This window comes from Mus musculus, chromosome 5, assembly GCF_000001635.26.
Source record: "Mus musculus strain C57BL/6J chromosome 5, GRCm38.p6 C57BL/6J".
In the NCBI taxonomy this organism is placed as follows: Eukaryota; Metazoa; Chordata; class Mammalia; order Rodentia; family Muridae; genus Mus; species Mus musculus.
Window position 1 is genome coordinate 65,600,113 of NC_000071.6, and position 26,972 is coordinate 65,627,084.

General features: G+C 40.1%; 1 protein-coding gene across 5 annotated transcripts in view; it reads right to left on the bottom strand.

Annotated features, from left to right (window-relative positions):
• Positions 1–5,606: 5,606 nt before the first annotated feature.
• Positions 5,607–26,972, bottom strand: part of Pds5a (PDS5 cohesin associated factor A) — a 92,518-nt gene continuing 71,152 nt past the window's right edge. For 2 of the 5 annotated variants that reach the window (XM_006504115.4, XM_030254809.1), the window contains 7 exons: positions 23,808–23,940; positions 22,868–22,987; positions 20,438–20,500; positions 19,508–19,653; positions 18,832–18,943; positions 15,152–15,492; positions 8,935–10,083 (listed from right to left, as the gene is read on the bottom strand). In XM_006504115.4, coding sequence (XP_006504178.1) covers positions 10,080–10,083; positions 15,152–15,492; positions 18,832–18,943; positions 19,508–19,653; positions 20,438–20,500; positions 22,868–22,987; positions 23,808–23,940 — 919 coding nt within the window. In that variant the 3' untranslated portion in view covers positions 8,935–10,079. Of the gene's footprint in view, positions 10,084–15,151; positions 15,493–18,831; positions 18,944–19,507; positions 19,654–20,437; positions 20,501–22,867; positions 22,988–23,807; positions 23,941–26,972 lie in introns of all 5 variants that reach the window. The other 3 variants (NM_001081321.3, XR_001784747.2, XR_001784748.2) reach the window with 3 other exon arrangements.

Here is a 26,972-nt window from a genome sequence, read left to right on the forward strand (position 1 = left end):
GGAGTAGGAAGGGCTTTTTCTCTTTCAAGGCAGTGTAGCCCTGGCTGTCCTGGAACTCAGTCTGTAGACCAGGCTGGCCTCAAACTCAGAAATCCACCTGCCTCTGCCTCCTGAGTGCTGGGATTAAAGGCACGAGCCACCATCACCCAGCGGAAGTGCTTTTTCATAAACCAAGGCTGCATCTAAGACAAGCTCTCACCAGTAAGGTGGTCAACATTAAGGCAGGAACCACTTGGTGTTTGACCTTAGAGAAGTAGCTCCGCTGCATAACCTGAAAGCAGGGCTGTACTTGGGCAGAGTACACTGAGCATACTTGAGGCTCTAGTACTGACTTTAAAACTGAGAAGAGTATAATATATGCTTGTAATCCTGACACTGAGGACGCTGAGGCTGGAGGATCGCTATGATTTGAGATTAGTGAGAGTTTCATAGATCCTTTGTTTAAAAGAAAAACAAAAAAACTGGGGAGTAGGGTTTATAGTCTAAGACAAAACTGCAATCCGGAAATAGCCAATTTACATAACACTAGCACAATTGTCTTTGTTCATGACAGTTATTCTAAATGTTCACTTTTGGTTTTGAGAATCAGTAACAGGGTACCTGTGTTGCACACTGTATCAGTTCTCAGAAGCACAAGGATTTTTTTGTATCAACAAAAGATCCGAGGAAAGCATGCTACCTCCTTTTTCTTGCTACTACTGGTATCACAATTCACACATTTGCATGTGAGTCAGAGGATACCTAATGTCTTTCTCTTTCGGAAAGGGTCTTACCCTAGTGCTATGTGTGTCCATGCCTGTTTTGAGATTCTGGGACTCAGGCTCAGATCCTCATGAAAGAGCATGCACTCTGTTGCATGAAAGCAAGATGGCATATGAGCTCAGGTAGGTCCTGTAGCATGTATGGGGCTCTGGGTTCCGTTGCCAATAGTGTGCAGCCCAGCCCCTGCCTGCAGTGTATCCCTTCACTAAGCACATCTTCCGACCCAGGGCACTTCTGGTTTGTACTTTGAAACACCTTCTGATCCATATAATGGCACCTCTCTTCAGTGTGGCAATGGTCAGTTCATGCCTTTGAAGAGATCTTTTTCCTGGAGGGCAGCCATGGAGAGCCAGTGTGGGTCCTACGGGAAGTGACACTGCACCAGGCCCATTTGCGATGCAGCCAGTGGTGTACTTGCCAGTTCCTAGCACTACCCTTAGATAAATTTAAAGAAGGAGATGTGCACAATTACTCCTTGAGTATACCAGCTTGGCTTTGAGATTATACTGTATCCTTGCTAATGCTCGGGTTTTTATTTTACTTGTTCACACAGGGTTTCACTGTCCTGGAAATTACAGTATGACCAGGCTGGCTTCAAACTTGGGGGACTTTTTCTCCCAGTGCTAGGATTACATGTTTATGTGACCATGCCTCATTACTGCTGTTCATATTTTCGAGCATGAGGATTTCTTCAAGAAACAGTAGAGCTGTTCTATCACACCTGGTTAAAAATGCAAACCTGGATTTGCCTTTTAGAAATTGCAACATGGATTTGATATTTTAGCTCCAGTTGTGGTGGTGCACACCCTTGTCACAGCAATAGGAGGCAGAAGTAGGTTCAAGGCCAGCATGGAACGACGCTGGTTTCCTCTTTTGGTTTTTCGAGACAGGGTTTCTCTGTGTAGCCCTGGCTGTCCTGGAACTCTGTAGACCAGGCTGGTCTCGAACTCAGAAATCTGCCTGTCTCTGCCTCCAGAGTGCTGGGATTAAAGGTTTGTGCCACCATGCCTGGCTGATGCTGGTTTTCAAAAGGAAAAAACAAAAACAAAAAACTAACACACATTCTCTGAGATGTCATCACCAGCGAGTGGTAGACTGGATGGGAAGACTGTTATTGTTTGCAAAGGACAAGTGAACTTAGAAGCTTGGTAAGTCAGTTCCTGCAAGATGCAGGGCTGAGATGAGAGCTGGGAAAGATTTGGGAGGGTCTCTCACTGGGACCTGGGGCATGCAGGCTGGGCTACATAGGGACCCACTTTTAATTGTGCTACCCCACCGAACCTTTTAATATGGTATTGGACTCATGTCCTCAAACTTGTAAGGCAAGTCCTTTACCATCTGAGCTGTCTCCTAGTCAGTTTCTATGCGGCTAGCAGTTATGCCTCAGGGAGGTCACCTCTTACAAGCATTGCTCAAAGGGATTTGGTGAGAAAGCTAAGTTAATACATGTGACCTCCAGAATTGCCAGACGACTGGGCCTCCTCAGTCCTACAGCACTTGCCATTGAAAGTAACAAAGACACCGGTAGGATATGGCATTTGTAAAGTCCTGGACTCAGTCCTTAGCTCCATGAAAAAAATATCTATGCAAACAGAAACGTTCTGCAGAGTTTAAAAAATGGTACCAAGTATCAATGAATGACCCTGATCAAAAGCCAGGCATAGTGGTAAACACTTATATCTGCACCATTCAGTACTGGGCATCGTAGATCACAAGATGTATGTAAACCAGAATGGAACACAAGAGAACTCCGAAGTGCTTCATTTACCTGGGGCAATGCGATTCAATTCCCTCCCCTCCCCGCCCCCCATCATAAGAGAGAGAAAAGGAAGAAAACCAAAAAGAAAGAAGTTGACAAACCCTGTTTTGGTCGTTAGCCACCTACGTGCGCTGTTGTCCAGGATGGCCTTTCTTGTTCATTTCAGCCTATTAGTTACCCAGTGAAAATGTCTATTTTTGGAAAATACTTAAATTTATCAAGATTTTGAATGAAGAAATAGGGGTTCTTCCTCCTGGTATTTTACATAGAATCGTAATTTATATATTACCTGTGATCTTCCAGTTCTTACCCAATGTCAGATAATTAATACTAATTGCTTTCTTAAAAATATGAAAAACGGCAGAATAAAAAGTATATCTTTGTATATTTTTATAACTCTTTCAGTCCTTTGGGGATCGTTGTCTGTTTGGGGGAGTCTGTACACCCTCACTGGCATAGCTACAGTTAAGTGCTCCCGGGATAGGGAAATAGTCCTCACTGATATTAAGGAAAAGTAATTGTTGCTTCCAATTATTTTTGTTGTTAAAGTTCGCATTCTGTTCTTGTTACTGTCTTCTTTTAGGTTTGTTGAGGGATTACCTTCTTGCTTTTTCTAGGACATGGTTTCTGTATTAGTCAGGGTTCTCTAGAGTCACAGAACTTATGGATAGTCTCTAGATAGTAAAGGAATTTATTAATGACTTACAGTCGGCAGCCTGTAAAGATCTAAATAACTTTAAAAGCCCCACAGTCTTTACATATTCTTAAAATTTCAATCTCTTTAAAATATCCATCTCTTTTAAAATTCAAAGTCTTTTTACAATTAATAGTCTGTGGGCTCCACTAAAACAGTTTCTTCCTTCAAGAGGGAAAATATCAGGACACAGTCACAATCAAAAGCAAAAGTCAATCTCCAACCGTCCAATGTCTGGGATCCAACTCACGATCTTCTGGGCTCCTCCAAGGGCTTGGGTCACTTCTCCAGCCAGGCCCTTTGTAGCACACGCGTCATCCTCTAGGCTCCAGATGCCTGTACTCCACTGCTGCTGCTGCTCTTGGTGGTCATCTCATGGTACTGGCATCTCCAAAACACTACATGACCCCTTCAGTCCTGGGCCTTCAATTGCAACTGAGGCTGCACCTTCACCAGTGGCCTTCCATGGCCTCTCACAGTGCCGAGCCTCAGCTGCTTTGCGTGACCCCTTCATGCCTTCAAAACCAGTACCACCTGGGTGACCCTTACATATGACCAAGTCCCGCTGCAGCAGGAGTACAACCTTGGGCATCTCTGGAACACAGCCTCTTTGTGCTTTCAGAAAACACTTCCCAGAAGATGTCAACTCAATGATGCTGATCTCTTCTTAATCACCGCTAATTTCTTAGCTCCAGCTAATCAGCATCAATAGTCCCAGTAATGCAAAATTTTTGCTTTGGTAGTTCTGGTATCTTGTTAATCACAGCTGATTCTTCAGCCCCAGCTAACCAGAACCATAGAATCTTCACAATCAAAACAGCAATGGCCCTGAAAAGAGTCTTTAATTTTCCCTCTGAAATTTCACAAACCAGACCTCCATCTTCTGCAGCAGTAGCCAGGTCAGCTTTGGTGAGTGGAAGCCCGTGTTGCTGAGCCCAAGCATAACCTCCATCTCGACCACCATGACCACTTTGTTCATGTGCCCATTGAGCAATGACAGGGATGGCTGGGGAGAGAGGCTGACTGTCCACAGAACGGGTCATCTTATCCACTTGATTATTGAACTCCTCCTCGGCTGAAGTCACCTTTTGGTGAGCATTTACATGGGACACAAATATCTTCACATCCTTTGCCCATTTGGAGAGATCTATCCACATACTTCTTCCCCAGATGTCTTTCTCACCAATTTTCCAATTGTGATCTTTCCAAGTCCCTGACCATCCAGCCAATCCATTGGCTACAGCCCATGAGTCAGTGAATAATCGTACATCTGGCCACTTCTTCTTACAAACAAACTGTAATACCATGTGTACTGCCCGAAGTTCTGCCCACTGTGAAGAGTACACATGTACTGAACACTGGAAAGGGCATCCTGGGCCACACAACTCCTACAGTGAGATTCTGTATTAAGCAAAGGGCCATTTTACCAGCACAATGCTCAGAAGCATTTTGTTTCACAAAACACAAAAACTTGTGTTTTGGGGGGAAATCTGAAAATAAAACACCATTTCTTGACAATGGAAACTTCCAAGTTTTGAATGCAGGGCACCTTCTTGTCTTTAAGCAGTTTTTACCTTTTGTCCAGAAGTCTGGGATTCAATAACAGCATCAGAATGACTGTCTTGTTTACAAAGCATTTCTAACTCTGACTTCCATACCTAGCTGATGTGCCAGTGTAGAATATTTAGATGTTCAAGTTCTCAAATTTGGTCTCCCATTTGGATTTTCAGAACACAAATGATATGGAAGAACCTAAATGGAGAGACTATGTGAAGGAAAGACGAGTTAGAACAGGGAAAAATGAGGGGAGGTCTATGACAGCCGCTGTTGAGCAGCCAAGTGCAGCCCTGCAGTGTGGGCTGGACCAGAGAGTACTCCTATGAGTGAGCAAGAGAGATTCTTGCGAGATCTACCATGTACCACAGTAGCATGAACTGGAGTGGGACTGATAGAGACAAAAAAGGTAACAATTATAGGAAAATGTTAAAAAACAATCATATTTGAAGTGTTAAGGAACCAATAATATATAGTTATAATGTAAACTATCTTTTCCCTTTTGTCAAAAGGGAAGCTGGGAATTGGTCACACAATAGTGCTTTTAAATAGTGTATGCAACCAGAGCATAAGCATGGTGGTCCCCACTATGTCTCTAAAGAAGAAATGTGGTTTGTGTGCTGACATCTGCTGCAAGAAAGCTAGGGTTGTAGCTCGGGCAGTGTATGCCTGACCTGTGACAGCCAGGACTCAACACCCAGAGCTGCCAAGAATGTTATCTGTGTATATGTGCTTCTAAGATATCCTGAAAGATCTAGTGTACTATACAGTCCATTTATTTATAGCATTTCAGAACATCAAAAATGCTAATTATACCTCAATAAAATTGGAGAACAGTTTTAAGTGTATAATTCCATGATTTAATGCAAAGATTTCCACATCGACCACAAATCAATTTTAGAAAGGTTTCATTATTCATTACCGAAAACATGGCCCTCAGGAGCCACGGTATCCATCATCATGACAAGCTCTCAAGTTGCTGCATATACCCATAATCCCAGGTATTGGGGTGTGGGGGCAGGAGGATCTGAGGTCGCTCGTAGTATATGGCTGGTTTATCATCATCATGAGATCCTATATTAAGTGTGATTCTTGCACTTAATATAGGATCTCACACACTCATGCCCATCTGTATTATTTAGCTTCTACTGCTTATCTTCCATACAGCAATCATATTAAGACAAAATAGCTTTTAAAGAAATTGAGAGTAAGCTATATATTCTTATGATGCTGTAAAAGACTTTACATTCCTATCAGCTCTCAGCTAGCTACCTTTCTCCCCTTTTTGTAATAGGAGAGAACTGAGTGGCCTTTAACTTCCTGCATAGACCACTTTCAAACAAGGAATAAATACAGTGCTGTTTACAGAGAATGACTTTGTTTGGTATAATAAAGTCTTTGCTAGGTAATGTCAGGAGCAAAAGGGTTCCAAGGGGAGAAAGGCAACAAGTGTTGATAAGGGAAGAGTACCCCCACCTGAAATCCTGATCATCACCTTGGGCCAGCAACCTGAGAAATTAGACATTCTGCCTGTGCTAGAATTTGCAGCCAGACAGAAGACAAGCAAACAGGTGTTTATTCTCACACAGAGTGTGCTCCTGTGTGCACATAGGTTGTTATTCTCATGAGTGTGTGCCTGTGTACACATAGGTTGGTTGTTAATCTCGAAGCTCTGGCTTTTTCCAGTGTAAGTATAAGGTAAAGGCTTGTGGGGCTAGCAGTTCCAACTCTTTAGGGGTAGAGGCAGGAGGACTAGGTCTTCAAGTTCACCCTTAACTACACAGTGCCTTCAAGGACATCTTATGCATAAGACCCTGCATTAAATAACTCTTTAACTACATGGGCTGGGGGTGTTGGAGAGTTTAAAGATTAAGAGCACTTATTTTTTGCAGAGGACCAGGGGTCAATTCCTGGCCCCCACATGGGGGCTTACAACTATACTTCCAGGGTATTCAACACTCTTTTCTAACCTCCAAGGGCACTAGGCATACATGTGGTACACATGCAATCAAAACAGGCATAAATTCAAGCAAATCTTAATAAAACAACAACCAGGAAAGGAACAGTGTCAGAGAATGAGTGACAGAAGGCTTGGCAGCCTGAGGGCTACATTACCTCAGCAAGTTCAGTTGTCAGAGCTGGTAAGAGACTTGTTGGAATGTAGACAGAGAAGTCTGATCAATACACTGGTCCCTCACTATGGACATTGGTTGAGGCCTATGCTCAACCTACCTTTGAGATATCCTACCTTTGTAAATGTTCTAGGCCCATATGAAAGAGTGCAGTGACCACATAAGACTGAGACCTGTTCTGCCTTATACTTCATTCTGGGAACGCTGATCATAGAGTTTTTATTAAAACAAAGGGCTAATATATAGTGCAGTCTGGAGACTAATGAAAAAAAAAAAAACAGTACAAATAAGCCCCCCTCCCCAATATTCTTTGCCTTTAGTCTTTTTTAGCCACGTTATAGACTATCAAGAGGCCAACTATGGGAGGCATCAGACATAGATAGGCTGATGGCCTCTCTTAACCTCTTATTCTATCCGAATCTTAGACATCGGTTCACTCCGATTAAAGTTATTAAACTAGTATATAATGGTCAGGCGGTGGTGGTGCACACCTTTAATCTCAGCACTCGGGAGGCAGGGAAACCCTGTCTCAAAAAAAACAAAAACAAAAAACCTAGTATATAATGTCCACCATTTGTGACACAGAGAATAGTAGGAAACAATGATCATCTTTAAGAAACTTTGGCAAAGATCCATCAGAATTGATCCCCCTGTACTGTCACTGTGAGCTACATCAGAGGCTTGAAAAATGGAAAGTGCACGATGGTCCCTTCATCAGCCCTTCACATGGGCACATGAATATTCACGTTTCCACACTTCTACATAATGCTGCATTTCTTGGTTTTATTTGAAACAGTGCATATTTTAAGCATTTTATGGAAGGATTTTACACTTGTCATTTACACAAATTACAAGGTTCGGCTTAAAGTCTTTAAAAAAATTCTAAAAATCCAGCCCATGTGCAGCACAAGAATATGCAAAACTACTTTACAGTATACACACTTTTTATCAAAGGAGATACAAAATTCTGGCTTGTAGTTTTAGACAAATACAAGAAGCTTCAAACTAGACACAAAGGGTTAACATTAATTCTCAATTTTAAGTCTGCACTTTTGTGTTGTATTTCTCTGAGATGTAAATACCAAATTCCTAAGAGATTTTAACATTTTCTTTTTCAAAGAAAACCTGACACATTTCCAGTAAACAAGTCCCTCTCAATTTGCTTAATCCCCAACCAGTTTACTCTTGGTGCCAGAGACCAGGCACTCATGAGGAACAGACCCTGACAGTAACTGTTTCAATGCAAAACTCCAAAGAGCTGTAACAGATGTGAACGCTTCTGCTGTATTCTGACCAGTGCCCTTAACATTTAGGAACCTTCTTCCTTACACTGTGTGACTAACTGCTCAACATAGAGTTCACTGGGTTCCAGCAAAGAAGTTTTGGTAGTGACAAACTGGTGGCCCTAAGTCAAACTTGTAAATAGAATATAGCACTGACTGAATGAGGGACCTGACTGACGGTATGCATAGATGCTCTGTCAGCAGATTGGAGGCAACAGGAAGAGCAGGGCTTTTACGCCCTTTCAAGAAATATTGTTTCTATCATTGGTATTCACTGTTCTCTAGCCATCTTCTGACACCTAAACATGTACATGTAAAATACTTAAAAGAAGCCCACCTTTCACCCAGAATCAATTTATAGCCAACTCTCACTTATCTATGAGAACCTAATTGACATACTATCAAAGAATTTCATTCTGGAGAGTTTTGATACTTCAGTGATTTTACACATCCCAGCAAGACCAAGTCATAATGCAAACAGAGCAGCTCGTCCCACTAGGATTTTGGGTACAAGCCAAGCAGAAACAGTGGAGACAGGCAAAACACCTGAGGAGGATAAGAGAAAATTAATTTCAAACGTCTCCTCATTCTTGCACATGTCCATAGTCCTACAAACCGAGCACCTGAGGCACAGTCACTATTTTACATAGATAAGGGAGAGTTGGCTGTAGTCATGTCCTTCTGTGACTTTAGCCCTTTCACATAAAAATTCCTAAGAAAGCAAAGCATGATAAAAAGATAAGACTTACATAAGACATCTAAAAGCATTTATTTTATGCAAAAATTAAATAGGATTATGTGCACAGAAATACTGTACACAGTATCTATGCTGAACAATGAATGCCAAGGAATACAATATTGTAACAGTTGTCTGTAAAATAAAAATAAAAACTGAGCCCCAATTATCAGACAAAAATAAAAGGCCTATTTCCCAACAGCACGGTGCCAGACGTCGAGAGCATATCTCTGTCCCTCACAAAGCTGCCAGTGTCCATCTACTGATAGTTCCAAAAAAACAAAACAAACCCTAAAAACAAAACCAACCTTTTTTTACATTAATAATAAAAATCTGGTGACAATTATAAAACCAAATCCTGGACAGTCTTTACTCCCTGAAAACCCAATTATTCCATCATAATCACAGGAGTAAAAACCATTCTAAACTGATATGCCTTATGAAACAATATGTACATTTATTGCAAATTATATTAAACTAAAATGGGAGAAATCATAATATGAAGTGTTTACTACTTGCAGATCAATAATTTTAATTATTTTCTCATTCTGATAAAAATCAGAAAGCAACATTTATAAAATTGCCACATTACTTTTCATAGCAGGGAACAGAAATCTGTACATCTCATTTTTTGCAGAAAAGTAGACAGGCAGAAAGAATAATACATAAGTTTCCAAAAGGAAAACGAAGAAATATGTCATCTGCTCTCTCGCTTGTAAAGCCTCAGTTCAGTAGACACCTGCTCGCCTGTGTGGCACGGGGTTCTGGGCTCTAGGATGGACCAGTTCTCAGCATCAGTGAATGGACGCCCTGTTCCTCTCTAAAATGAAATCTGCAGCATGGAAAAAATGGTTACTATGCCTTTAAGTTCCAGATATGCAGGACCTGGAACCAAGTGTTAAGCAATTTGCTTAATTATTGACTTTTCCCAGGAAAAGTCTGGGGGAGGGGAAGAACAGAGATGCTCTTAGCCTCTCTAGAGTCTGCTGTACATTTCACCAGAGGACTTAGGCTGTGTAAAAAGGAAGGCTAGCTTCGTTCAGTTTTCAAGGCAGAAAGTGTGTATTTGAAGTGAGCTTCGTTTTCTGTTTGGGGACATTGGAATCCAAGTTTTTACAGAACCTGGACTCTGCTTCTGTTTGGCCTTCGTTTTCTCCTTTTACCTTGGGAACAGAAGAACACAAAGTTAGAACCATCTAAGTTTGTGAAATAAAACTTCATTAAGCTACATAAAACTAAAGAACAATATGCAAGTTTCTATTCGATAGCCAAGTTCTGTGGTCAAGACTAATCTGTTTAAAATGCTAACACCGTTCATCTCAAAAAACTACAGATTTTCAATCAATTCTTTCAAAAATGAAATTATAGGACAAAATACTACACATTAGACAGTAAATTTACAAAAAACAAGGGTATATTTTGATGGGGGGGGGAGAAAAAGAAAAAAAAACAACAACAAAACAAACAAACAAACACAAAAAAGGCAGTCCAGATCCTTGAGCTCCTCAAAGACCTACACTCAATGTGCTAGGCAGACCTAAACAAGACTGCTACTCATTACCCAAGAGACACTCTTTAAGTTCAACTTTCCTATAAATACTAAATATGAAGACTGTCCGCCACCGTTTTGCCCATTAGTTGAACGTCTGCTGATCTGTCTCCATCTTGGAGGACTACAGGCATGGTGCCTGATGCCTACTCTCATGCTGAGGGTCAAGGCCGGATCTCTGTGAATGCCAGGCAAGCATCCATCATTGTAGCAGTGTGTGAGCCACCTCCACTGATATGAATAATTTCTTCCTTAATGGATGAATCTGGACTGGAGTGTAAGCAAAACATATTAAGAATCAGTGATATTTACTAGTCTTTTGTGTTTATTTTTCACATTTTAAAATTCATTCTAATGGCCAGAAAGAGCTTGGTGAGTAAGAGCAGAGGACCCCAGGTTTGGCCTCCAACATTACAGCTGGTCCTCTGTACTGTGTGGGATGTGGGGGTATGCAGTCACACTCAGTTGGCAGGAAGTTCCTTTATAGGCTGCACCATCAGTACCTTGTTTCTGAATTAAAAAAAAAAAGTCTGAGAACTAGCCAGCCTTGAACTCAGACATTTGCCTACCTCTGGACCTCAGGTGTGGGAATAAAGGTATGAGCCACTCTTGCTGACTTTTGTTCCTGTTTTTTTTTTTTTTTAGACTGGGTTTTGTGATGTAACTCAGGCTGACCTGGAACTCACAATATTACTTTCAATGCAGAACTTAGTGAACAGTGTGCCTTTAGCTAATAGTTGCAATACACAATAGAAAGTAATTCAACTAAAGAAACATCATCCTGGAGCAGTTAAACTCACAGCCAAGACAGACACCCGCTGCTAAGACACTGTGGCTTTACCTGACCGCGGCGCTATCATGGCTGAGTCTTAGAGATGTTCCAGAGGACAAACTATTCTACATGCAGATTGAAACAAGGACAGGACACTTACTGGTCCTCATTTACACAGTGCTGTTGGAAAACCCTCCTCTGACCTATGTACACACATGTGCGTACAAACGCATGAATACACATGAACACACACCCCACAGAGACAAGCACACATGCACTGTAGAATGGCTGAGGAGGCGGCTCATAGATTATGGGTACTTCCTGAGGACCTAACTTACAGCCACAGCAGAAGCTTACAAATGCCTGTAACTCCAGCTCCAAGGGATTAGATACTTAAAAAAAAAAAAAATCAATCTGTTTATTTATTGTATATGGGTACACTGTTGTTGTCTTCAGACACACCAGAAGAGGTCGTTGGATTCCATTTCAGATGGTTGTGAGACATCATGTGACTGCTGAGAATTGAACTCAGGACCTCTGAGTTACTCGGTCACTGCTCTTAACCGCTGAGCCATCTCTCCAGCCCAATTAGGTACTTTTTTCCTGACATCTGTAGGCACCCCTACATCCCTACACGCATGGCATATAGATAGATACACGCACACAAAATAAAGAAATAGAAAATACAAAAACAGCTGGGCGTGGTGGCGCACACCTTTGATCCCAGCACTCAGGAGGCAGAGACAGGTGGATTTCTGAGTTCGAGGCCAGCCTGGTCTACAGAGTGAGTTCCAGGACAGCCAGGGCTACACAGAGAAACCCTGTCTCGAAAAACAAAAAACAAAAAAAAAAAAACAAAAAAAACCCCACAAAAACAAACAAACAAACAGTACAAAGTCTCAATGGTTAAGAGACCTGGCTGCTTTTCCAGAGGACCCAGGCTCAATTCCCAGAACCCACATGGCAGCTCACAACTGTCTATTACTTCAGATCCTGGGCATGTGACATTCTCACAGACATACATACTGTCAAAATTCCAATGCACATAATATACAAATAAATTAAAAATAAAGTGCATGGTCACCCTTCAGTGCAAGGCCAGGCCAGTTAATGTGAGACTCTTAAATAAAACAATAGGGCTGGAGAGAAGGCGCAGCAACTGAGAGCACTGACTACTCTTCCAGAGGTCCTGAGTTCAATTCCAAGCAGCCATATTAATTAAATAAGCTAAACAAACAAACAAACCAAAAGAAAACTCTTTCAGGTGAGTAAGGTGACACCTGCTTATGCACTCAGTATTTAGGGTCAGAGCTTTGAAAGATGAGAATTCAGAGTCATTCTAGATCACACAATGAGTTTGAGGGCATTTTTTTTCCCTAAATAAAAAGTTGGATATGGTTAGTCACGACTGAAAGTCTAGCATTTGAGATGCAGTGAAAGGCAAAGTGCTGTGAATTAGAACCTAGCTTGTCTACAAAGGGATTTCCAAGCAGCCAGTTCTATAAAGTGAGACTTGGTTCAACAAAATAAGTAAAATCAAGGGGGTCAGAAACAATACAAGGAGAAATCACACAACACTGAACACGGACGGTGTAAAAGATATTTCAAAATAACTTACTCAGAAAAGAAACATCTGCAGCTACCATTGTTAGCAGCCTACTGAGGTGGGCATGATTTATTTGCAATAATGGCCACACTTCCTTATTCCTTCAGTAGGGCTGTACTAATACACTTGCAACAACTTTCCCTATTACTAGTATTATTCCTAATATTAAACTTAAACACACACTATATCAGACATTATACCAGTGGCTTTCAACTTTCCTAATGCTGTAACCCTTTAATACAGTTCCTCTTTTCTTGTGACCCCCCATAAAATTGTTTTTGTTACTACTTCATAGCTGTAATTTGCTGTTATGAATTGTACTTTTACCCGTATGCTGAGAGCCCCACCCGACATTACAGGGAACTAATCAGTTTTACCATTGCTTGTTTTTTTATCTACTCTTATGTCTTACTTCCCCTCTTTCCTTTGGTTCTTTTCACTAAACCTTAAGCTGGGGGCTTTTCTTTCTCTATGTATGCTCTGAATGAAGCTGGCTTAGAGTCTAGTTTAAAATGGGATTATGTTAAATTTTTGATGTTTACTTAACAGTTACTAAATCTTCAAAGGACAGTATTTTAGGATCACAACACACTGCTTTGAGTTTGAATGCACTAACACACACATGGAGCTCAGCATCAGGCTTCACTCACAGAAGTCTACTAGCATTTTAACAGGTTACATAGACCTGAGCTCAAAACGGAAAACTATGAAATGCTAAAAAGAGACGCTGGCCTGAGGAAGATGCGTGGGAGACTACATATCAGCTCTAGGGGAGGGGTGTGCTCAAGAATACAGACCCGTTACAAATATCACAGGAAATTACCTTCTTTCTCTCTCTACCCTTCTCTGTCTCTCTATTTATCTCTTGTTTTTCAAGTCTTATTTACGTAGCCTAGACTGGCCTCAAACCGGACACGGGTGACCTTGAATTTCTATGTGTCACAGTTAGAAGGTGCTGGGAACAAAGCCTAGGACACAGTGCACAAGAGGCAAACCATTCTATCAACTGAGATGCATTCTCAGCTCCTATTTTCAGGACTGTATATAATAAACATAGCAGCATAAGGCATGGTGGCTCATGTCTACAATCCTAGCACTTGAGTGACCAAACCAAAAAGACTGCCCAGAGTTAAAGGTCAGTTTTCACTAAAAGGCGATTTCCAGGACATCGTAGTCTAGAATGAGACTGTGTCTCAAAACAAACAAACAAACCCCAAACAACAATAGCATCAACAAAATAAAAACAACAACAACCCAAAAGCAAACAAAGAAAAAAAACCAACCAACAACATTAAAAAAAAATTACAAGTGCCAACCAGGCATGGTAGCACATGCCTTTAATTCCAGTTCTTAGGAAGGAGAGACAGTTCCAAGGTCAGCATGGTCTACAAAGTGAGTTCTAGGACAAGCACTGCTATAAAGAGAAACACTGTCTCAAAAAGCCATCAACCAACAAAATAAAAAACAAACAAACAAACAAACAACAAAACAAGAAAAACTATAAATCTCTGAAATATCAATCCAAAATGATTCTGCTTTCCAGAATCAGAGAATATAACAGTCAACTCATATTTTTCTGTGAAGTTTTTTTGTATATTATTCACACCAGGGTATAATGACCATCATCACCTATTTCCACCTTCCCAGCATGCTTAGCTGAAACTTTATACATGCTCCCTAAGGTCTGTCTGTCCCCTTAGTCTCCAAGAGCCACTCCTAAAGAATCCTTAGAGGCTGCTAATCACAGGCCCAGCTGCCACACAACACACATGAGGACAGAGCAGGAGGCCTGCCCTAGATTCAAGGCTTGTCATCATCATCAACAACAGAAATCTGGACTTTTGTCAACAACAACAAAAATCCTGATTTTTGTCCTTTCAAGACTGGTTTATTTAATTTTGCATAATGCCCTCAAGGTCCATCCATTTCATAGAATATTCAGAATGCTATTCTCTTTCAGAAGTAATTAAAAACAGGGTAATTCTTCTCCTCTATCTCTACCCTCCTTGCCCTCCCTCCCCACTTTTTAAAGACAAAGTCTTACTACACAGCCCAGCGTGGTTTTAAACTCATAACCCCCTTTCTGCCTCCAAGGGCTGGGATTACACGTGTGCACCATCACACTCATTTTTTACATTTACTATATATAGCAGTACACATAATGAAGATGCTTTCTATTTCCCATACAATGGGTAATGTGGGGAAGCCCGCTCCGTCAGAGCCAGAGTCCATCCTACACTGAGTATCTGCTATTGCCAGCCATTCCCACTGCTGACAAGGTGAGGATGAGTGGGGTCACATTACCTTTGTAAATCAATTTGTCTCTCTGCTGGAACTGCCTTTTTGGCTCCATCTTGTAGCTTGGGCGCTTTGGCATTCCCTGCCTCCAGACTCTCCTGGCTGCCTGCAGCTCTTTTCCTTCCCTTGCTAACAGGTTTATTTAGATCATCGTTTTTGGTTGCATTGCCCTGAGATTCAGATTTGGGGCGACGTCCTCTCCGGGGTTTGGAAGGGGCAGGCGGTCCTGACTCATCTACTTTCTCGTCTGGCTTTTGGATATTCTCTGCACCAGCTGCTGTTACAATTCTTTTCTTTCCTCTGTCACTGCTGATGTTGCCTTGGGTAGACTGATCAGAATTAATTTCCTAAAAGAGCACAAAAACAAATTTGTAAACATAAATCCCTCAAATGTTATAGTAAAAAAGATTATGAATTAAATAAACTAAACTGATAGTTCTTGATTCTACTGTCTTTCCCTCTGCTGCGGTTTTACAGATACACATGAAACCTGTAGATAATGGCTAAGTTTTGGTTGTGCAGCAAATGCTCTTTGCCTTTCTAGCTCTTAGAAAGTTCTTTAAACATGTCATTACATGTTATTTTGTGTGTGTGCACTTGCGTAGAGGTCGAGAACCACTTGCAGGGGTTAGCTCCCTCTCTCTGACCATATGCGACCTGGGACTGAATTCAGATCATCAGGTTAACCATTGTGAGTGGAGTCATGACAACAACCCCCTTGACAGTGTTGTAAAGAGGTTGGAACACTAAGGTTTCTGATTAATTGCTTATATTACACAAAAAAGTAAGCTCCCAGTGGATAAGGCTAGCCGTGCAGCCCACCTTAGTTGTGTGTGGGTATACAGCACAGAAGAGGGGCAGAAAGCACCTATGGACCAAAGGAAGAGGGGAAGTGCTCTCAGCTCTTGAACTCACTGCCCCTATGAGCTCATTGCACAAGATCAGGCAGACAAGATGAGAGCAGTCGGGTGAGCAGCACTGACTGGACTCAAAAGGTTACAAACAAACAAAATGCTCCACTCCATGAAAGGTAACACCCACACGTGGCAGACACACAGACACCAGTAAGACTCAAAGACACTCTACTCGATTTTCCATCATATTCCTTAGTTACTTGTTTACTAAGGCTATTCTCTAAATTTCCATGAAAGGGATATTTTCATAATGCAACATAGCTTTATTATACACCTCTAGAACAAAAGAACCTCTTTTGTTCTTTCTTATTAGCTGCTGCATTACTGAAGTTTTTTAAAATGTGAAATCCATATTTAACCCACCGTTACTACATTTTAAAATTTAGCATTAGCCCAAGTATAATTCTACAAGTAACAAGATCCCATGTCATCAAAACAGGTACCGTGGGCTTCAGAAAAAGCAGTAACAGGCGAAATGAAATTGGCCTTCTCACAGGAACTTTAGGAACAAATTATAATTTTAATTGTTCTAATTCTATTTAATTAAAAGCAAAGAGAAGTTTGACTTGACATACACTATGACCCCAGTATGTGGAAGGATGTGGCAGGGAATGGCTATAAATTTGAGGCCAGCATCAGTTACAAAGCCAAGTACCAGATAAGCCCAGATTACATATTGAGACAGCAAAGCAAAAAAATAAACAACCAACAAAAAAAAACACCAACAAATAGAAGAGAATGGTCACTGTGCAAGGAAAAAAAATATGCATCTTTTCAAACTTTCATTTTCCCAGAAAAACATCTCCAGAATGGGTGGGGCTTTCTTGAAGTTTCTCTTCAAGGATGGGCAATCCAAGGCCTTCCCTATAGCAGTCCACAGAAACCGCACCCAACAACTCACAGTGGCTCAGAAAAGGACTAGACATTAAGTAACTGGAAGAAACAGGGAGATTCCTGGGGAAAACAAACTCTGTCAGTCACACAGTCAATGTTTTTATTAACTGGGGATTTAGAGCCCTAGACCTGGGTAGGTCCTCTATGGCTGAGCTAAGCCCAAACCCAAGCAATATGGTGACTGGTGTGTAACCTCAACTCTTGGGAGGCTGGGGCACAAAGATTTCAGGTTTGAAGTCAATCTTGGCTATAAGGCAGATAGACCCATAAGGCCACATTCACTTATGCAAATTAGGTGCACATGCATGTGTAAGGAAACCAAGTAAATAGAAAGATAAATGTGGGAGACAGTTCTGACAATGTCTCTCACCTGAATCCATGTGGTGTGAGTTCTTTGAGCATTCATTTTTATGTTACTATGTGACACACAGAGCAAATACAATGATTTTTTATAAATATGCACAGCTAAGTTGGATGTAGTGGCATGTACCTATACCCTTAGCATTTGAGAGATTGAGGCATGACGATGGCCATGAACTCAAGGACTTGAAATAGTAAAGACCTGGGCAGTTGTGACTATGGATTAAGACTGTCTCAAAAAAAATCCTTCACCAAGACAAGTAATAACAAGGCCCCATGAATGTACTACATCTGACTACTGTAAGTATATGTGACCCAATGTCTATAGCAGTGTATGTAGCTTCAGTTTCTTTATGCCCAGCCTACTTAACTCTATATAGGGATCCCATAGTAAGCAGACTTATTTCTTTCTGTACTGCAAGAATTATGGCAGTGAGATAGTCCTGATTTTTGTCTAGTAATATGTTATTTCAAGCCATTCCTACTTGTAGTAGGAGATGAGCTACCTCTCATTAAACAAGTTAATGGAAAGTTAATGAAGGCAGGTAATCTAAATCAATTCAAGTCGAGTGGCAGAGCACATACTAAAACAAGATCTGACGCATCTCCTATCGTTTAGCTTTCCTGCTTTCTTCCCTGTTAAAAACACTAGTAAGGAATGGGAGTGGGGCTCCATGAGCTAGTTTAGGGCTTAGAGTACTTGTTACTCTTGATAACCCTGTGAAATGCCAGTTCCAGAAGATCTGATACCCTGCTCTGACCACTGTGGGCACTTGTCACACATGTGGTTCACTGGCATATGCAGCAAAACAATCACACACATAAAACAAGATTAAATCTTTTAAAAAAGGAAGAAAGAAGATGAGGAGGTGGGGACTAATGCTTCTGAAGAGGACCTAGGTTCATTCCTAGCACCAACATGGCAGCTCACAACCACAAATGCAAACCCCAAGTGCCCAAATTCTTCTCCTGGCTTCCATAAAAACTGCAAGTCGTTCATACATACATACTGGGTAACACACGATGGATGGATGGATGGATGGATGGATGGATGGATGGATGGACGGATGGACGGACAGACGGACTGATGGAAAGTGAATGGGTGAACTGGATGCTCCAGTTTGAACATCACGAACAACATGTCTGTCACCCCAGCTATCTGGTGGCAGGAGGATCACGAGTTAGAAGCCCCCTGTGCCCACAGGAAGACTGAGGACATGACTCAGCACTACTGACACTGAGCCCCATTCCCAGAACATAAGCCAGAAAAGTTTATTGAATGGCAAGCATCTGTAAGCCTGGGTCCAGCCAGCCTCGAGTAAGTTGAGCAGTACAAACAACAAGAGACTTTGCCTCAATAACGTGGAAGGAGAGAAATGACTCCTTAACATTATCCTTTGCTGTGTAGGAAAGGAACTTGGGTCCTCTGAAATATCAGCTAGTACATAACTGCTGAGCCATATCTCCAGCCCTGTCTTGTGCAAATTTCAGAGATATAAACAATAAAATAACATTTACCTTATTCTTTACAGTATCAATATTCTTTACAGGTGTGACAGAAATTATTCTCACAGGATTCTCCTCATTTTCACTAACTCCAGTTTCTGATGCCTCTGAACTCTGTTCCCTACTAGAAAGACAGACAAATAAACAAACATAACCAAAACCAAGGCCTTTTAATTTCAGAAACGAAATAATCAATTTTTATTGACTGGTTATATTACTATATATCCACTTGCCTGAGAGACCTCACTGGTGTTTTAGAATGCATTTTGGGAAGTGTGCTATGTAATTGTGGCATTTAGGATTGTAATTCCAGTATTCTAGAGGCTGAGGCAAGAGGCCTGCCACAAGCACATAGCCTGACACATAACAAGGCACTGGATCAAAAAGCACTCTTTAAGCAAGGTATAGAGATGTGCACCTTGAATCCCAGCACCTGAGAAGCAGACGCAGAGGCAGGTGAATCTGAGGCCAACCTAGCCTAATATCAAGTTACGTGGTGAGACCCTGTCTCAGGAAACATACACTACACTCTTGAGTCTCATTAAAAAAAACCCTAATCACATGAATATTATAATACTTTTTTACATAAGTCCATTCTATGATCCAGTGCCTTGAAAATAAGTTAAAATGTTAAGCCAAGCAAGCAGTGAGCAAGAAAACAAGATGTATTCAGAGAAAAATAAATTGCCTTGAACGACTTCCGGCTGAAGGACTCAGCTCTGAATTGGCGTTAATATTGCTTCCAGTCTCTGTGCCGGCGCTTCTAACATAAGGCTTCCTTCCCGTTGCTGATAAAGGCTTGTTCACTGTACCTAATACTCCAGTAGGCTTTGGCTGAGGAAAAAAAAAAAAAAAAAAAAAAAAGAAAGAGAAAAGAAAAGAAAAGAAAAGAAAAGAAAAGAAAAGAAAAGAAAAGAAAAACCACACACTTGTTATTTCACACCTAAGGGAAAGGAATATGAAAAATTTTAGAGAGCTAAGATGTGTTAAGTTGTTCTGTTGGAGTGTTATCTGAAGTGATAATTCTGGAAAAAACAAACAAACTATGGTTCTTTTAATAAAAGCAAAAGCAAATCCATTAACTTTACTTAAGGCAATACTGCTATCTCTTTTTTTATCTGTTATTTCTTAATTGAAACAAAATATACCTCCAAAACATAGAAATTAATGACACACTTAACTTAGTAGACTACTGAATATATACTTTTATATCACCTTACTTTTATGAAATACAATCTTCCTATCATTTTAGCCTTTCATATTAATCTCTTTATTCTCCTTCCCTGAGTCTCTCCATGTAGCCCTCGCTGACTCTGTAGACCAGACTGACAGAGATAAATCTACCTTCCTGAGTGCTGGGATTAAATTCATGAGTCACCAACGCCTGGCTTGTTTGTCATTCTCATCTACTTCTATTACTTATGAAAATCTGCCCTAGATGAATTTTAAATAAATTTGAGCTTCTCACTACTTTAAGATTAAGTGGCAATTCTGAACAGTGGTTAATTGCAGAAAAGATCTGAGAATACCAACACACAATGCATCCCCACAACCCTGGGGCAGAAAGCAGAAAGAACACACATTAAACAAAAACCCCAAGCAATTACGTATACAGTACCTTTCCTGTTAACAGAAGAACTCTTGTCTCTTCTGAAATATAGCTTTTGTCATTACAGAAGTCCTATTAAAAAAAAAAAGAACAAAGCCAAGCAAAGGGAGCAGTGTTATCATCTCAGTGTCTCCAGCTCGGCGCTGCACGGCCATGCACTCTGCTCACACACTGCTGAGACTAGACAAAGGCAGGAGGTGTGCTTTCCACTCCATGGTGCAACTTCTATACAGAGAACTGCACAGCCTTGGCAAGAACTTTCTGGAGACATGATATCCTTGACTTTTCACATTTTTAATTCATTAGTTTATTCGTTTTGAGACATGGTTTTTTTCTATAGCCCTGGCTGTCCTGGAATTGACTATGTAGATCAGATAGGCCTCAAACTCACTGTTGTGCCTTCAATGTGCTGGGAATAAAGGAATGGGCCTCCAAACCAGCAACACCTATTTTATTTTTATGTATATGAGTATTTTGCCTCCACCTGTGTTAAGTGCACCATGCGTTTATTGTGCCTGAGAAATCACTTAAATAAACTTCATTCCTAGTTTTTCATATTGTCCAAAGTACAATTACCACCCTCTAATATATTATAAAATCTACTTTTCAGCTGATAAAATCAACAATATTTATTCACTGACACCTTAAATTTATATTTTTCAGGCAGTCTCCTGAAAATCAGCTGTAGGATTTCAGATCCTTCTGCCACACCATGCCAGGCTTGTTCTAGGCACAGAATGTTTATTCATTAAACAATTTCATAATCCATTTCAATTATAGGAATTGGAAAACTGAGTGCCTGCCATTTTAAGTAACAATATTTTGAGATAAGTAGTGATGTGTGCTTATATTCCTAGTGCTGGGAGGCAGAGGCAGAGGCTCTCCTCTGTGAGGCTCCTGAGCTCCAATGACCGTGTGTCAAAAAGCAGATACTTATTCTTTATAACTTGGATATCTATGTAAAAGACAAACTCACCACAACTACAACAACAAACATTCCTTGACACTAGTGATACCAATTAGTTAATAAACAAGTTCATTCAACTGTGAATACTGATGTCTTGCTGAATTATGTCAAAAATCTAAGCTTTTAGGGGGTAGGAGTAAGAAGGAACCCTGGTGGACTTGGAACTAGATAGGTAGACTAGGCCAGTCTTCCTGACCCCAGTGTTGGGATTAAAGCTGTGCACCACCATACAAAACATCCGATGATTCTCCATTCTCCTCACTAAATACTCTGGGCATGACAAATAAAGTACAATAGTGTCACGAATATCCGCACCAATACCAATACACCACCACTTGGGAGGCTGAAGCAGTAAGATCACTCGCCATCAGGAGACAAGATCACCCTTGGCAATACAACAAGACCTAATCTAGGGAAAAACAGGTGGGCAGTAGGGTGCAGTGGACTGGTTTACTAATGTCATTTAAAAAATTATATAAACTACATTGTACACTTGCATGACAGCTTCCTTATTTAGCAAGGTATAAGAAAATGTATCTGCCCATAGTTGTTGAGTTAGAGTCCTGAACAAGTGGCTTAAATGTACCAAGAGTTGAGCTATATTCTGTTTTTCTCTCTGTGCTTTGTTCTTGAGGATCTTGTTATGTATATTTAGCCTGAGCTCCTTAGTGAAAGCAAGGACTAAAAGTGTTTGCCACCATGCCCATTTTACAAAATAAAATAAAATAAAATAAACATTAAAAATTCTGAATGTCCAATTTTACTTACTTTGCTTTTTAAAATAACCTATGTAAGCCTGGTGCCCTAGTGTTTGACCTTACTAGATGAAAAGCAATATGTTAGAAAACAAGTAAGAAAGCGGCATATAATGAAAGAAAAACTGGGCAGACAAGATGGCTCAGTAGGTGGGGTTGTTTGTTAGAGGTCTTCATCTTGAGTCTGATTCCTGAAACCCACATGGGGGAAGGAGGGCTGACTCAAATTGTTCATTAACTAACATTTATTTAATAGATTCAAGTGAGAACTACAAATACCCTAACATCATTTCTTCCCTTCCATCTGCCCACCCACCCATCCTCTGGCCTCTGAGTGCTGCCACCCCACTGTGCAGCACAGCACAGCACGCCTGGCCTGAGAGCACTGCACAAAGGAGCTCAGGCTCAAGCTTCTTGCCCAGCACATACAAGGTCCAGGGTGTAATTGGCAGAACACACAAACACAATTACAAACAAACAAACACCACAAGTAGTATTTATTTTTTAATAAAAAAAGGATAAATTTTAAAATCTAATATGCAGAATTAACATCAGAACAATAACAGAAAGTTAACCTGTCTTCCATTCCTCAATAAGTTTAGAGGCTTTTTTTTTTTTTTTTACTCTGACCTTAAAACTATCCAATATTCGTCACCAGTACTAACTGAAATTTAAATCACTTTTACTATGACAGAGAAATTATGTGAGGGAAATTACCTTTTCAGGCTGTGTAAAGAACTTCATTGGGAGGACTGGGTCCTTTGGTGAGTCTGCATTGCACAAAGCACTTTTACTATTTATAACACACAGAGCCACGTCACAAACCGTATAAAGTTTCTAAAGAGTGAGAAAAAAAATTACACAGCAATCAAAGTTCCAATCCCATCACAGGCATAATCTGAAGTTGTAAAATGCAAATGAATGCTTGTCTGTTAACATTCCATCTCTGCTCAGCATTCTTAGATTCCCAGTCAAAGTAAACTAAAAGTATCCATTTTCGCTCCCTAGAAAGAAGTTTCTACCACAAAGTGCCATATGTTTTATCAGTATTTGTCTTCCTGTCTTTTTTTTTTTTTTTTTTTGGTTTTTCGAGACAGTCTTTATAGCTCTGGCCGTCCTGGAGCTCACTTTGTAGACCAGGCTGGCCTCGAACTCAGAAATCGGCCTGCCTCTGCCTCCCCAGTGCTGGGATTAAAGGCGTGCGCCACCATGCCTGGCTGTCTTCCTGTCTTAACTCCTAATGCCTTTCTAGAATGTTAAAAGTTTTCCAAAAAATGAAATTTTGCCAGTATAGGCATTAGAAAGAGATTCAAAATCAGGGATGGAGATAAGGCTTAACAGCACTTGTTTCTTCAGTAGATATTGTGAGTTTAGTTACCTACACCAACATGGTAACTCACAACCAGCCATAATTCCATTTCCAGGGTATCCAGCCCCTCTACTGACCTCTATGGGCACCAGGCACACACTTGGCACACATTCACACATGCAAACCACTCATAGACACACACACATACAAAAACAAAACAACAACAACAAACCCTGAAAAAAATTAAGTTGCATGAATATATTCTAATAAACACTGTAATTTAAACTATGATATACTTGTGGAGGAAAAGCGCGGGTTGGTGTATTCCCTATGTATCCATTGCCTTACTTCATTTGTCTTGGATTCATCGGGAGACTGGGCGTCTCTGGTTAGCTTGATATTCTCTGCCATCTTTTTCATGAATGCATGGCTGTTGTTTTCATTCTTTGTCATTAAGACTTCAAGCATAAACCACAGGCACCTAAGTAGAAAATACATTAAAAAGGATAAATGAAGATGATTTTTTTTTCTCAATGGATTAAGTCTTCAATGAAAAGTTTGGCTGTCAGCATAAAGGAATATCAAAACAGTAATATACAATTTTATTAATGGTATCAATTTTAAGTATTTTTTTTAAAGATATGGTCTCTTGTAACACAAGCTGGCTCATTGTGTAGTTCGAACTCATCTTTCACTGAGTGTTAGGATTACAGGTATACTATATCTGGCTCAAGAGGAAAAAGTCAAAAAATATTTAAAATAAAGCTGCTTGGTTTTTGTCCAGTTCCCAGAATGATTTACATATAAGAGCACCTGCTTTTCACCTCTGGAAGGGTAGAATGAATTTGGTAAAATTATGTGAGGGCCTAGGCAGAAAGCCTTAAGTTTCTTCTCACAAGCCAGGCATGATGGTACACACCTAAAAGGTGCAGAGTCATGGTCATCCTCACTACACAGCTGATAGGAGCCCAGGCTGGGCTAAAACTAAGCTAGTTTAAGAGTGCACAGGTCAAAGTGTGAAGTTGGCAGAGTTCTATTTAGATGAGAATGGACTGTAAACAAACTAGTGGAGCAGAAAGGGCAACAAACACAAATCACCCTCTACCAGATTTCATCCATCAAGAATTTCTAGAGAGATCCCATACCTCAAGGTTACAATAAAACCATGGAGTCACTATAAAACTTGGTCTGACTTTACACTTCTATAAAACACAAGTGACAAACATAGCCAGCCTCATGCATGCAACTGTGTGTGAAAGCAGCATTATTTGAACAAGTACAGTTGAACTGAGCTGCGGTGACAACGCTGGAGGAGTGCACTGCATAAGGCTGAGGCACCCAGTATGCTAAAGTAGACAGTTACTAATTCCATTAATTCTCTGGGGTTCAGAATCCTCTATCCTATTAACTCCTAAGAGTCCTGATCCTTTTACAAAGACCAACAGCATAAGAATTATTGTTAGAAAGGAGATGATGAGGAAGTATTCTCTCTGCCGTAAGAGTATGAGACTTATTCCTTTTACAAGGTTTTTTTCTTTCTATTTTCTTTTCTTTTTCTTTAAAAAAAAAGGGGGGGGGAGGTAAGATTTTAAATATGGGATGGAGAGATGGCTCAGTGGTTAAGAGCACTGACTGCTCTTCTGGAGGTCCTGAATTTAATTCCCAATAACCACATGGGTGGTTCACAACCATCCGTAATGAGATCTGATGTCCTCTTCTGGTGTGTCTGAAGAGAGCAATGGTGCACTCAAATACATCAAACAAATAAATAAATCTTTAAAAAAATTAAAATATAGCCAGGTATTGGTGGTGCACACCTTTAGTCCTAGCACTTGGGAGGTAAAGGCAGGCAGATGTTTGAGTTCAAGGCTAGCCTGGTCCAGAGAAACAATGTCTCAGTAAAATAGAGAGAGAGAGAGAGACAGAGACAGAGACAGACAGACAGACAGACATGAAGGAAACCTCTGTAACAATCTAGTATAGATTTATACTTCAAATTGAAAATGCTAATAAGGTCTAGTATAAAAAAGTATATATACTTTGCATATATGTATATAAAATATATAAAACATATGGACAGGTTAATTTTTTTGTGTAAAGTTAGAATATGTTGAAAACTTAAATGTCATTTGCACATGTATGTTTTGCTTGTTTTTAGTTTTCTGAGATAGTATCTTGTTCAGAATGGCTTAGAATTCTATTTTTTTGTTTTTTGTTTATTGAGACAGGGTTTCTCTGTGTAGTCCTTGCTATCCTGGAACTCACTCTGCAGACCAGGTTGAACTCAAAGGCAGAAATCTGCCTGCCTCTGTCTCTCAAGTGTTGGGATTAAAGGCGTGTGCCACCACTGCCTGGCGGCTTTGTTTGAACTCTTAACCCCAATGCCTCAGCATTATTATTGTATTTATTGTATTCCTCAAAGCACATTTTTCTTAACAAATCTTTTCACTGAGTTCCCTAAAATATATGATTTTGAGAAACTAATGGTCCCACCATGCTTTGTTTCAACTCACAAGCCACTGGGATTATCGGCCTCCAATACCAGCTACAAGGAGCCAAAACTTTTTTTTTAAATGTAGGTTTAATTTCATACTTTTTACAAATGGAGGAACTATCACTATGGTGACAACACTGAACAGATGATGAACAGGCCAATGCTTAAGGGTAATATAGAACATCTTTTCTGTTAAAATTTTGACAGCATTTAAGTGACCAAAGTGGTAAGAGACAGATGAATGTCCAGTTCAATTTAGGAGTAAGATTTGCTTACTGACGTAGAAAAATGTAATACAAACAAATGATACTAATTTACAAATGCAAAACAAAATATAGCAATGGTCCTACACAGAAGTGGCTCAATGTTTAAGGGAAATGGTTGTAGGTACATACTGGAATCCTTGGTTTGGGTGGGGCTGGGGCTCTAACTCAGAGCCCCATGCATACTATGTAAAGTACCAACTGAGCCATATCCACAGTACTAAAGATTATTGTTAAGGAAAGATGTGGTTCTATTAAAAAAAAAGTTATACAAATGAATAAATTAAATTCTTTTTTTTTTTTTTTTTTTAAAAGATTTATTTATTTATTATATGTAAGTACACTGTAGCTGGGAGTCAGATCTCATTACAGATGGTTGTGAGCCACCATGTGGTTGCTGGGATTTGAACTCCAGACCTTTGGAAGAGCAGTTGGGTGCTCTTACCCACTGAGCCATCTCACCAGCCCATAAATTAAATTCTTAATCCATGAGGAGAAATTTTCATCAGTTTTATAAATTACCAAACTCAAAGGCAAAAAAAAAAAACCCCACAAAATATCTTATTAATCTATTTCAATATTAGATAAGTGTAAGCAGTAAACAGAGGGCTAAGAATAGTTCTGAAAAAAATTTTAAAACTTAACAGTAAATTAAAAATTTCAGAATCATAAGAAAAATTAAAATGAGAATAATAATAATAATATAAAAAAATTGAGTGAACACAGTTTGTAGAATTCCTGAAACACATGACTTAC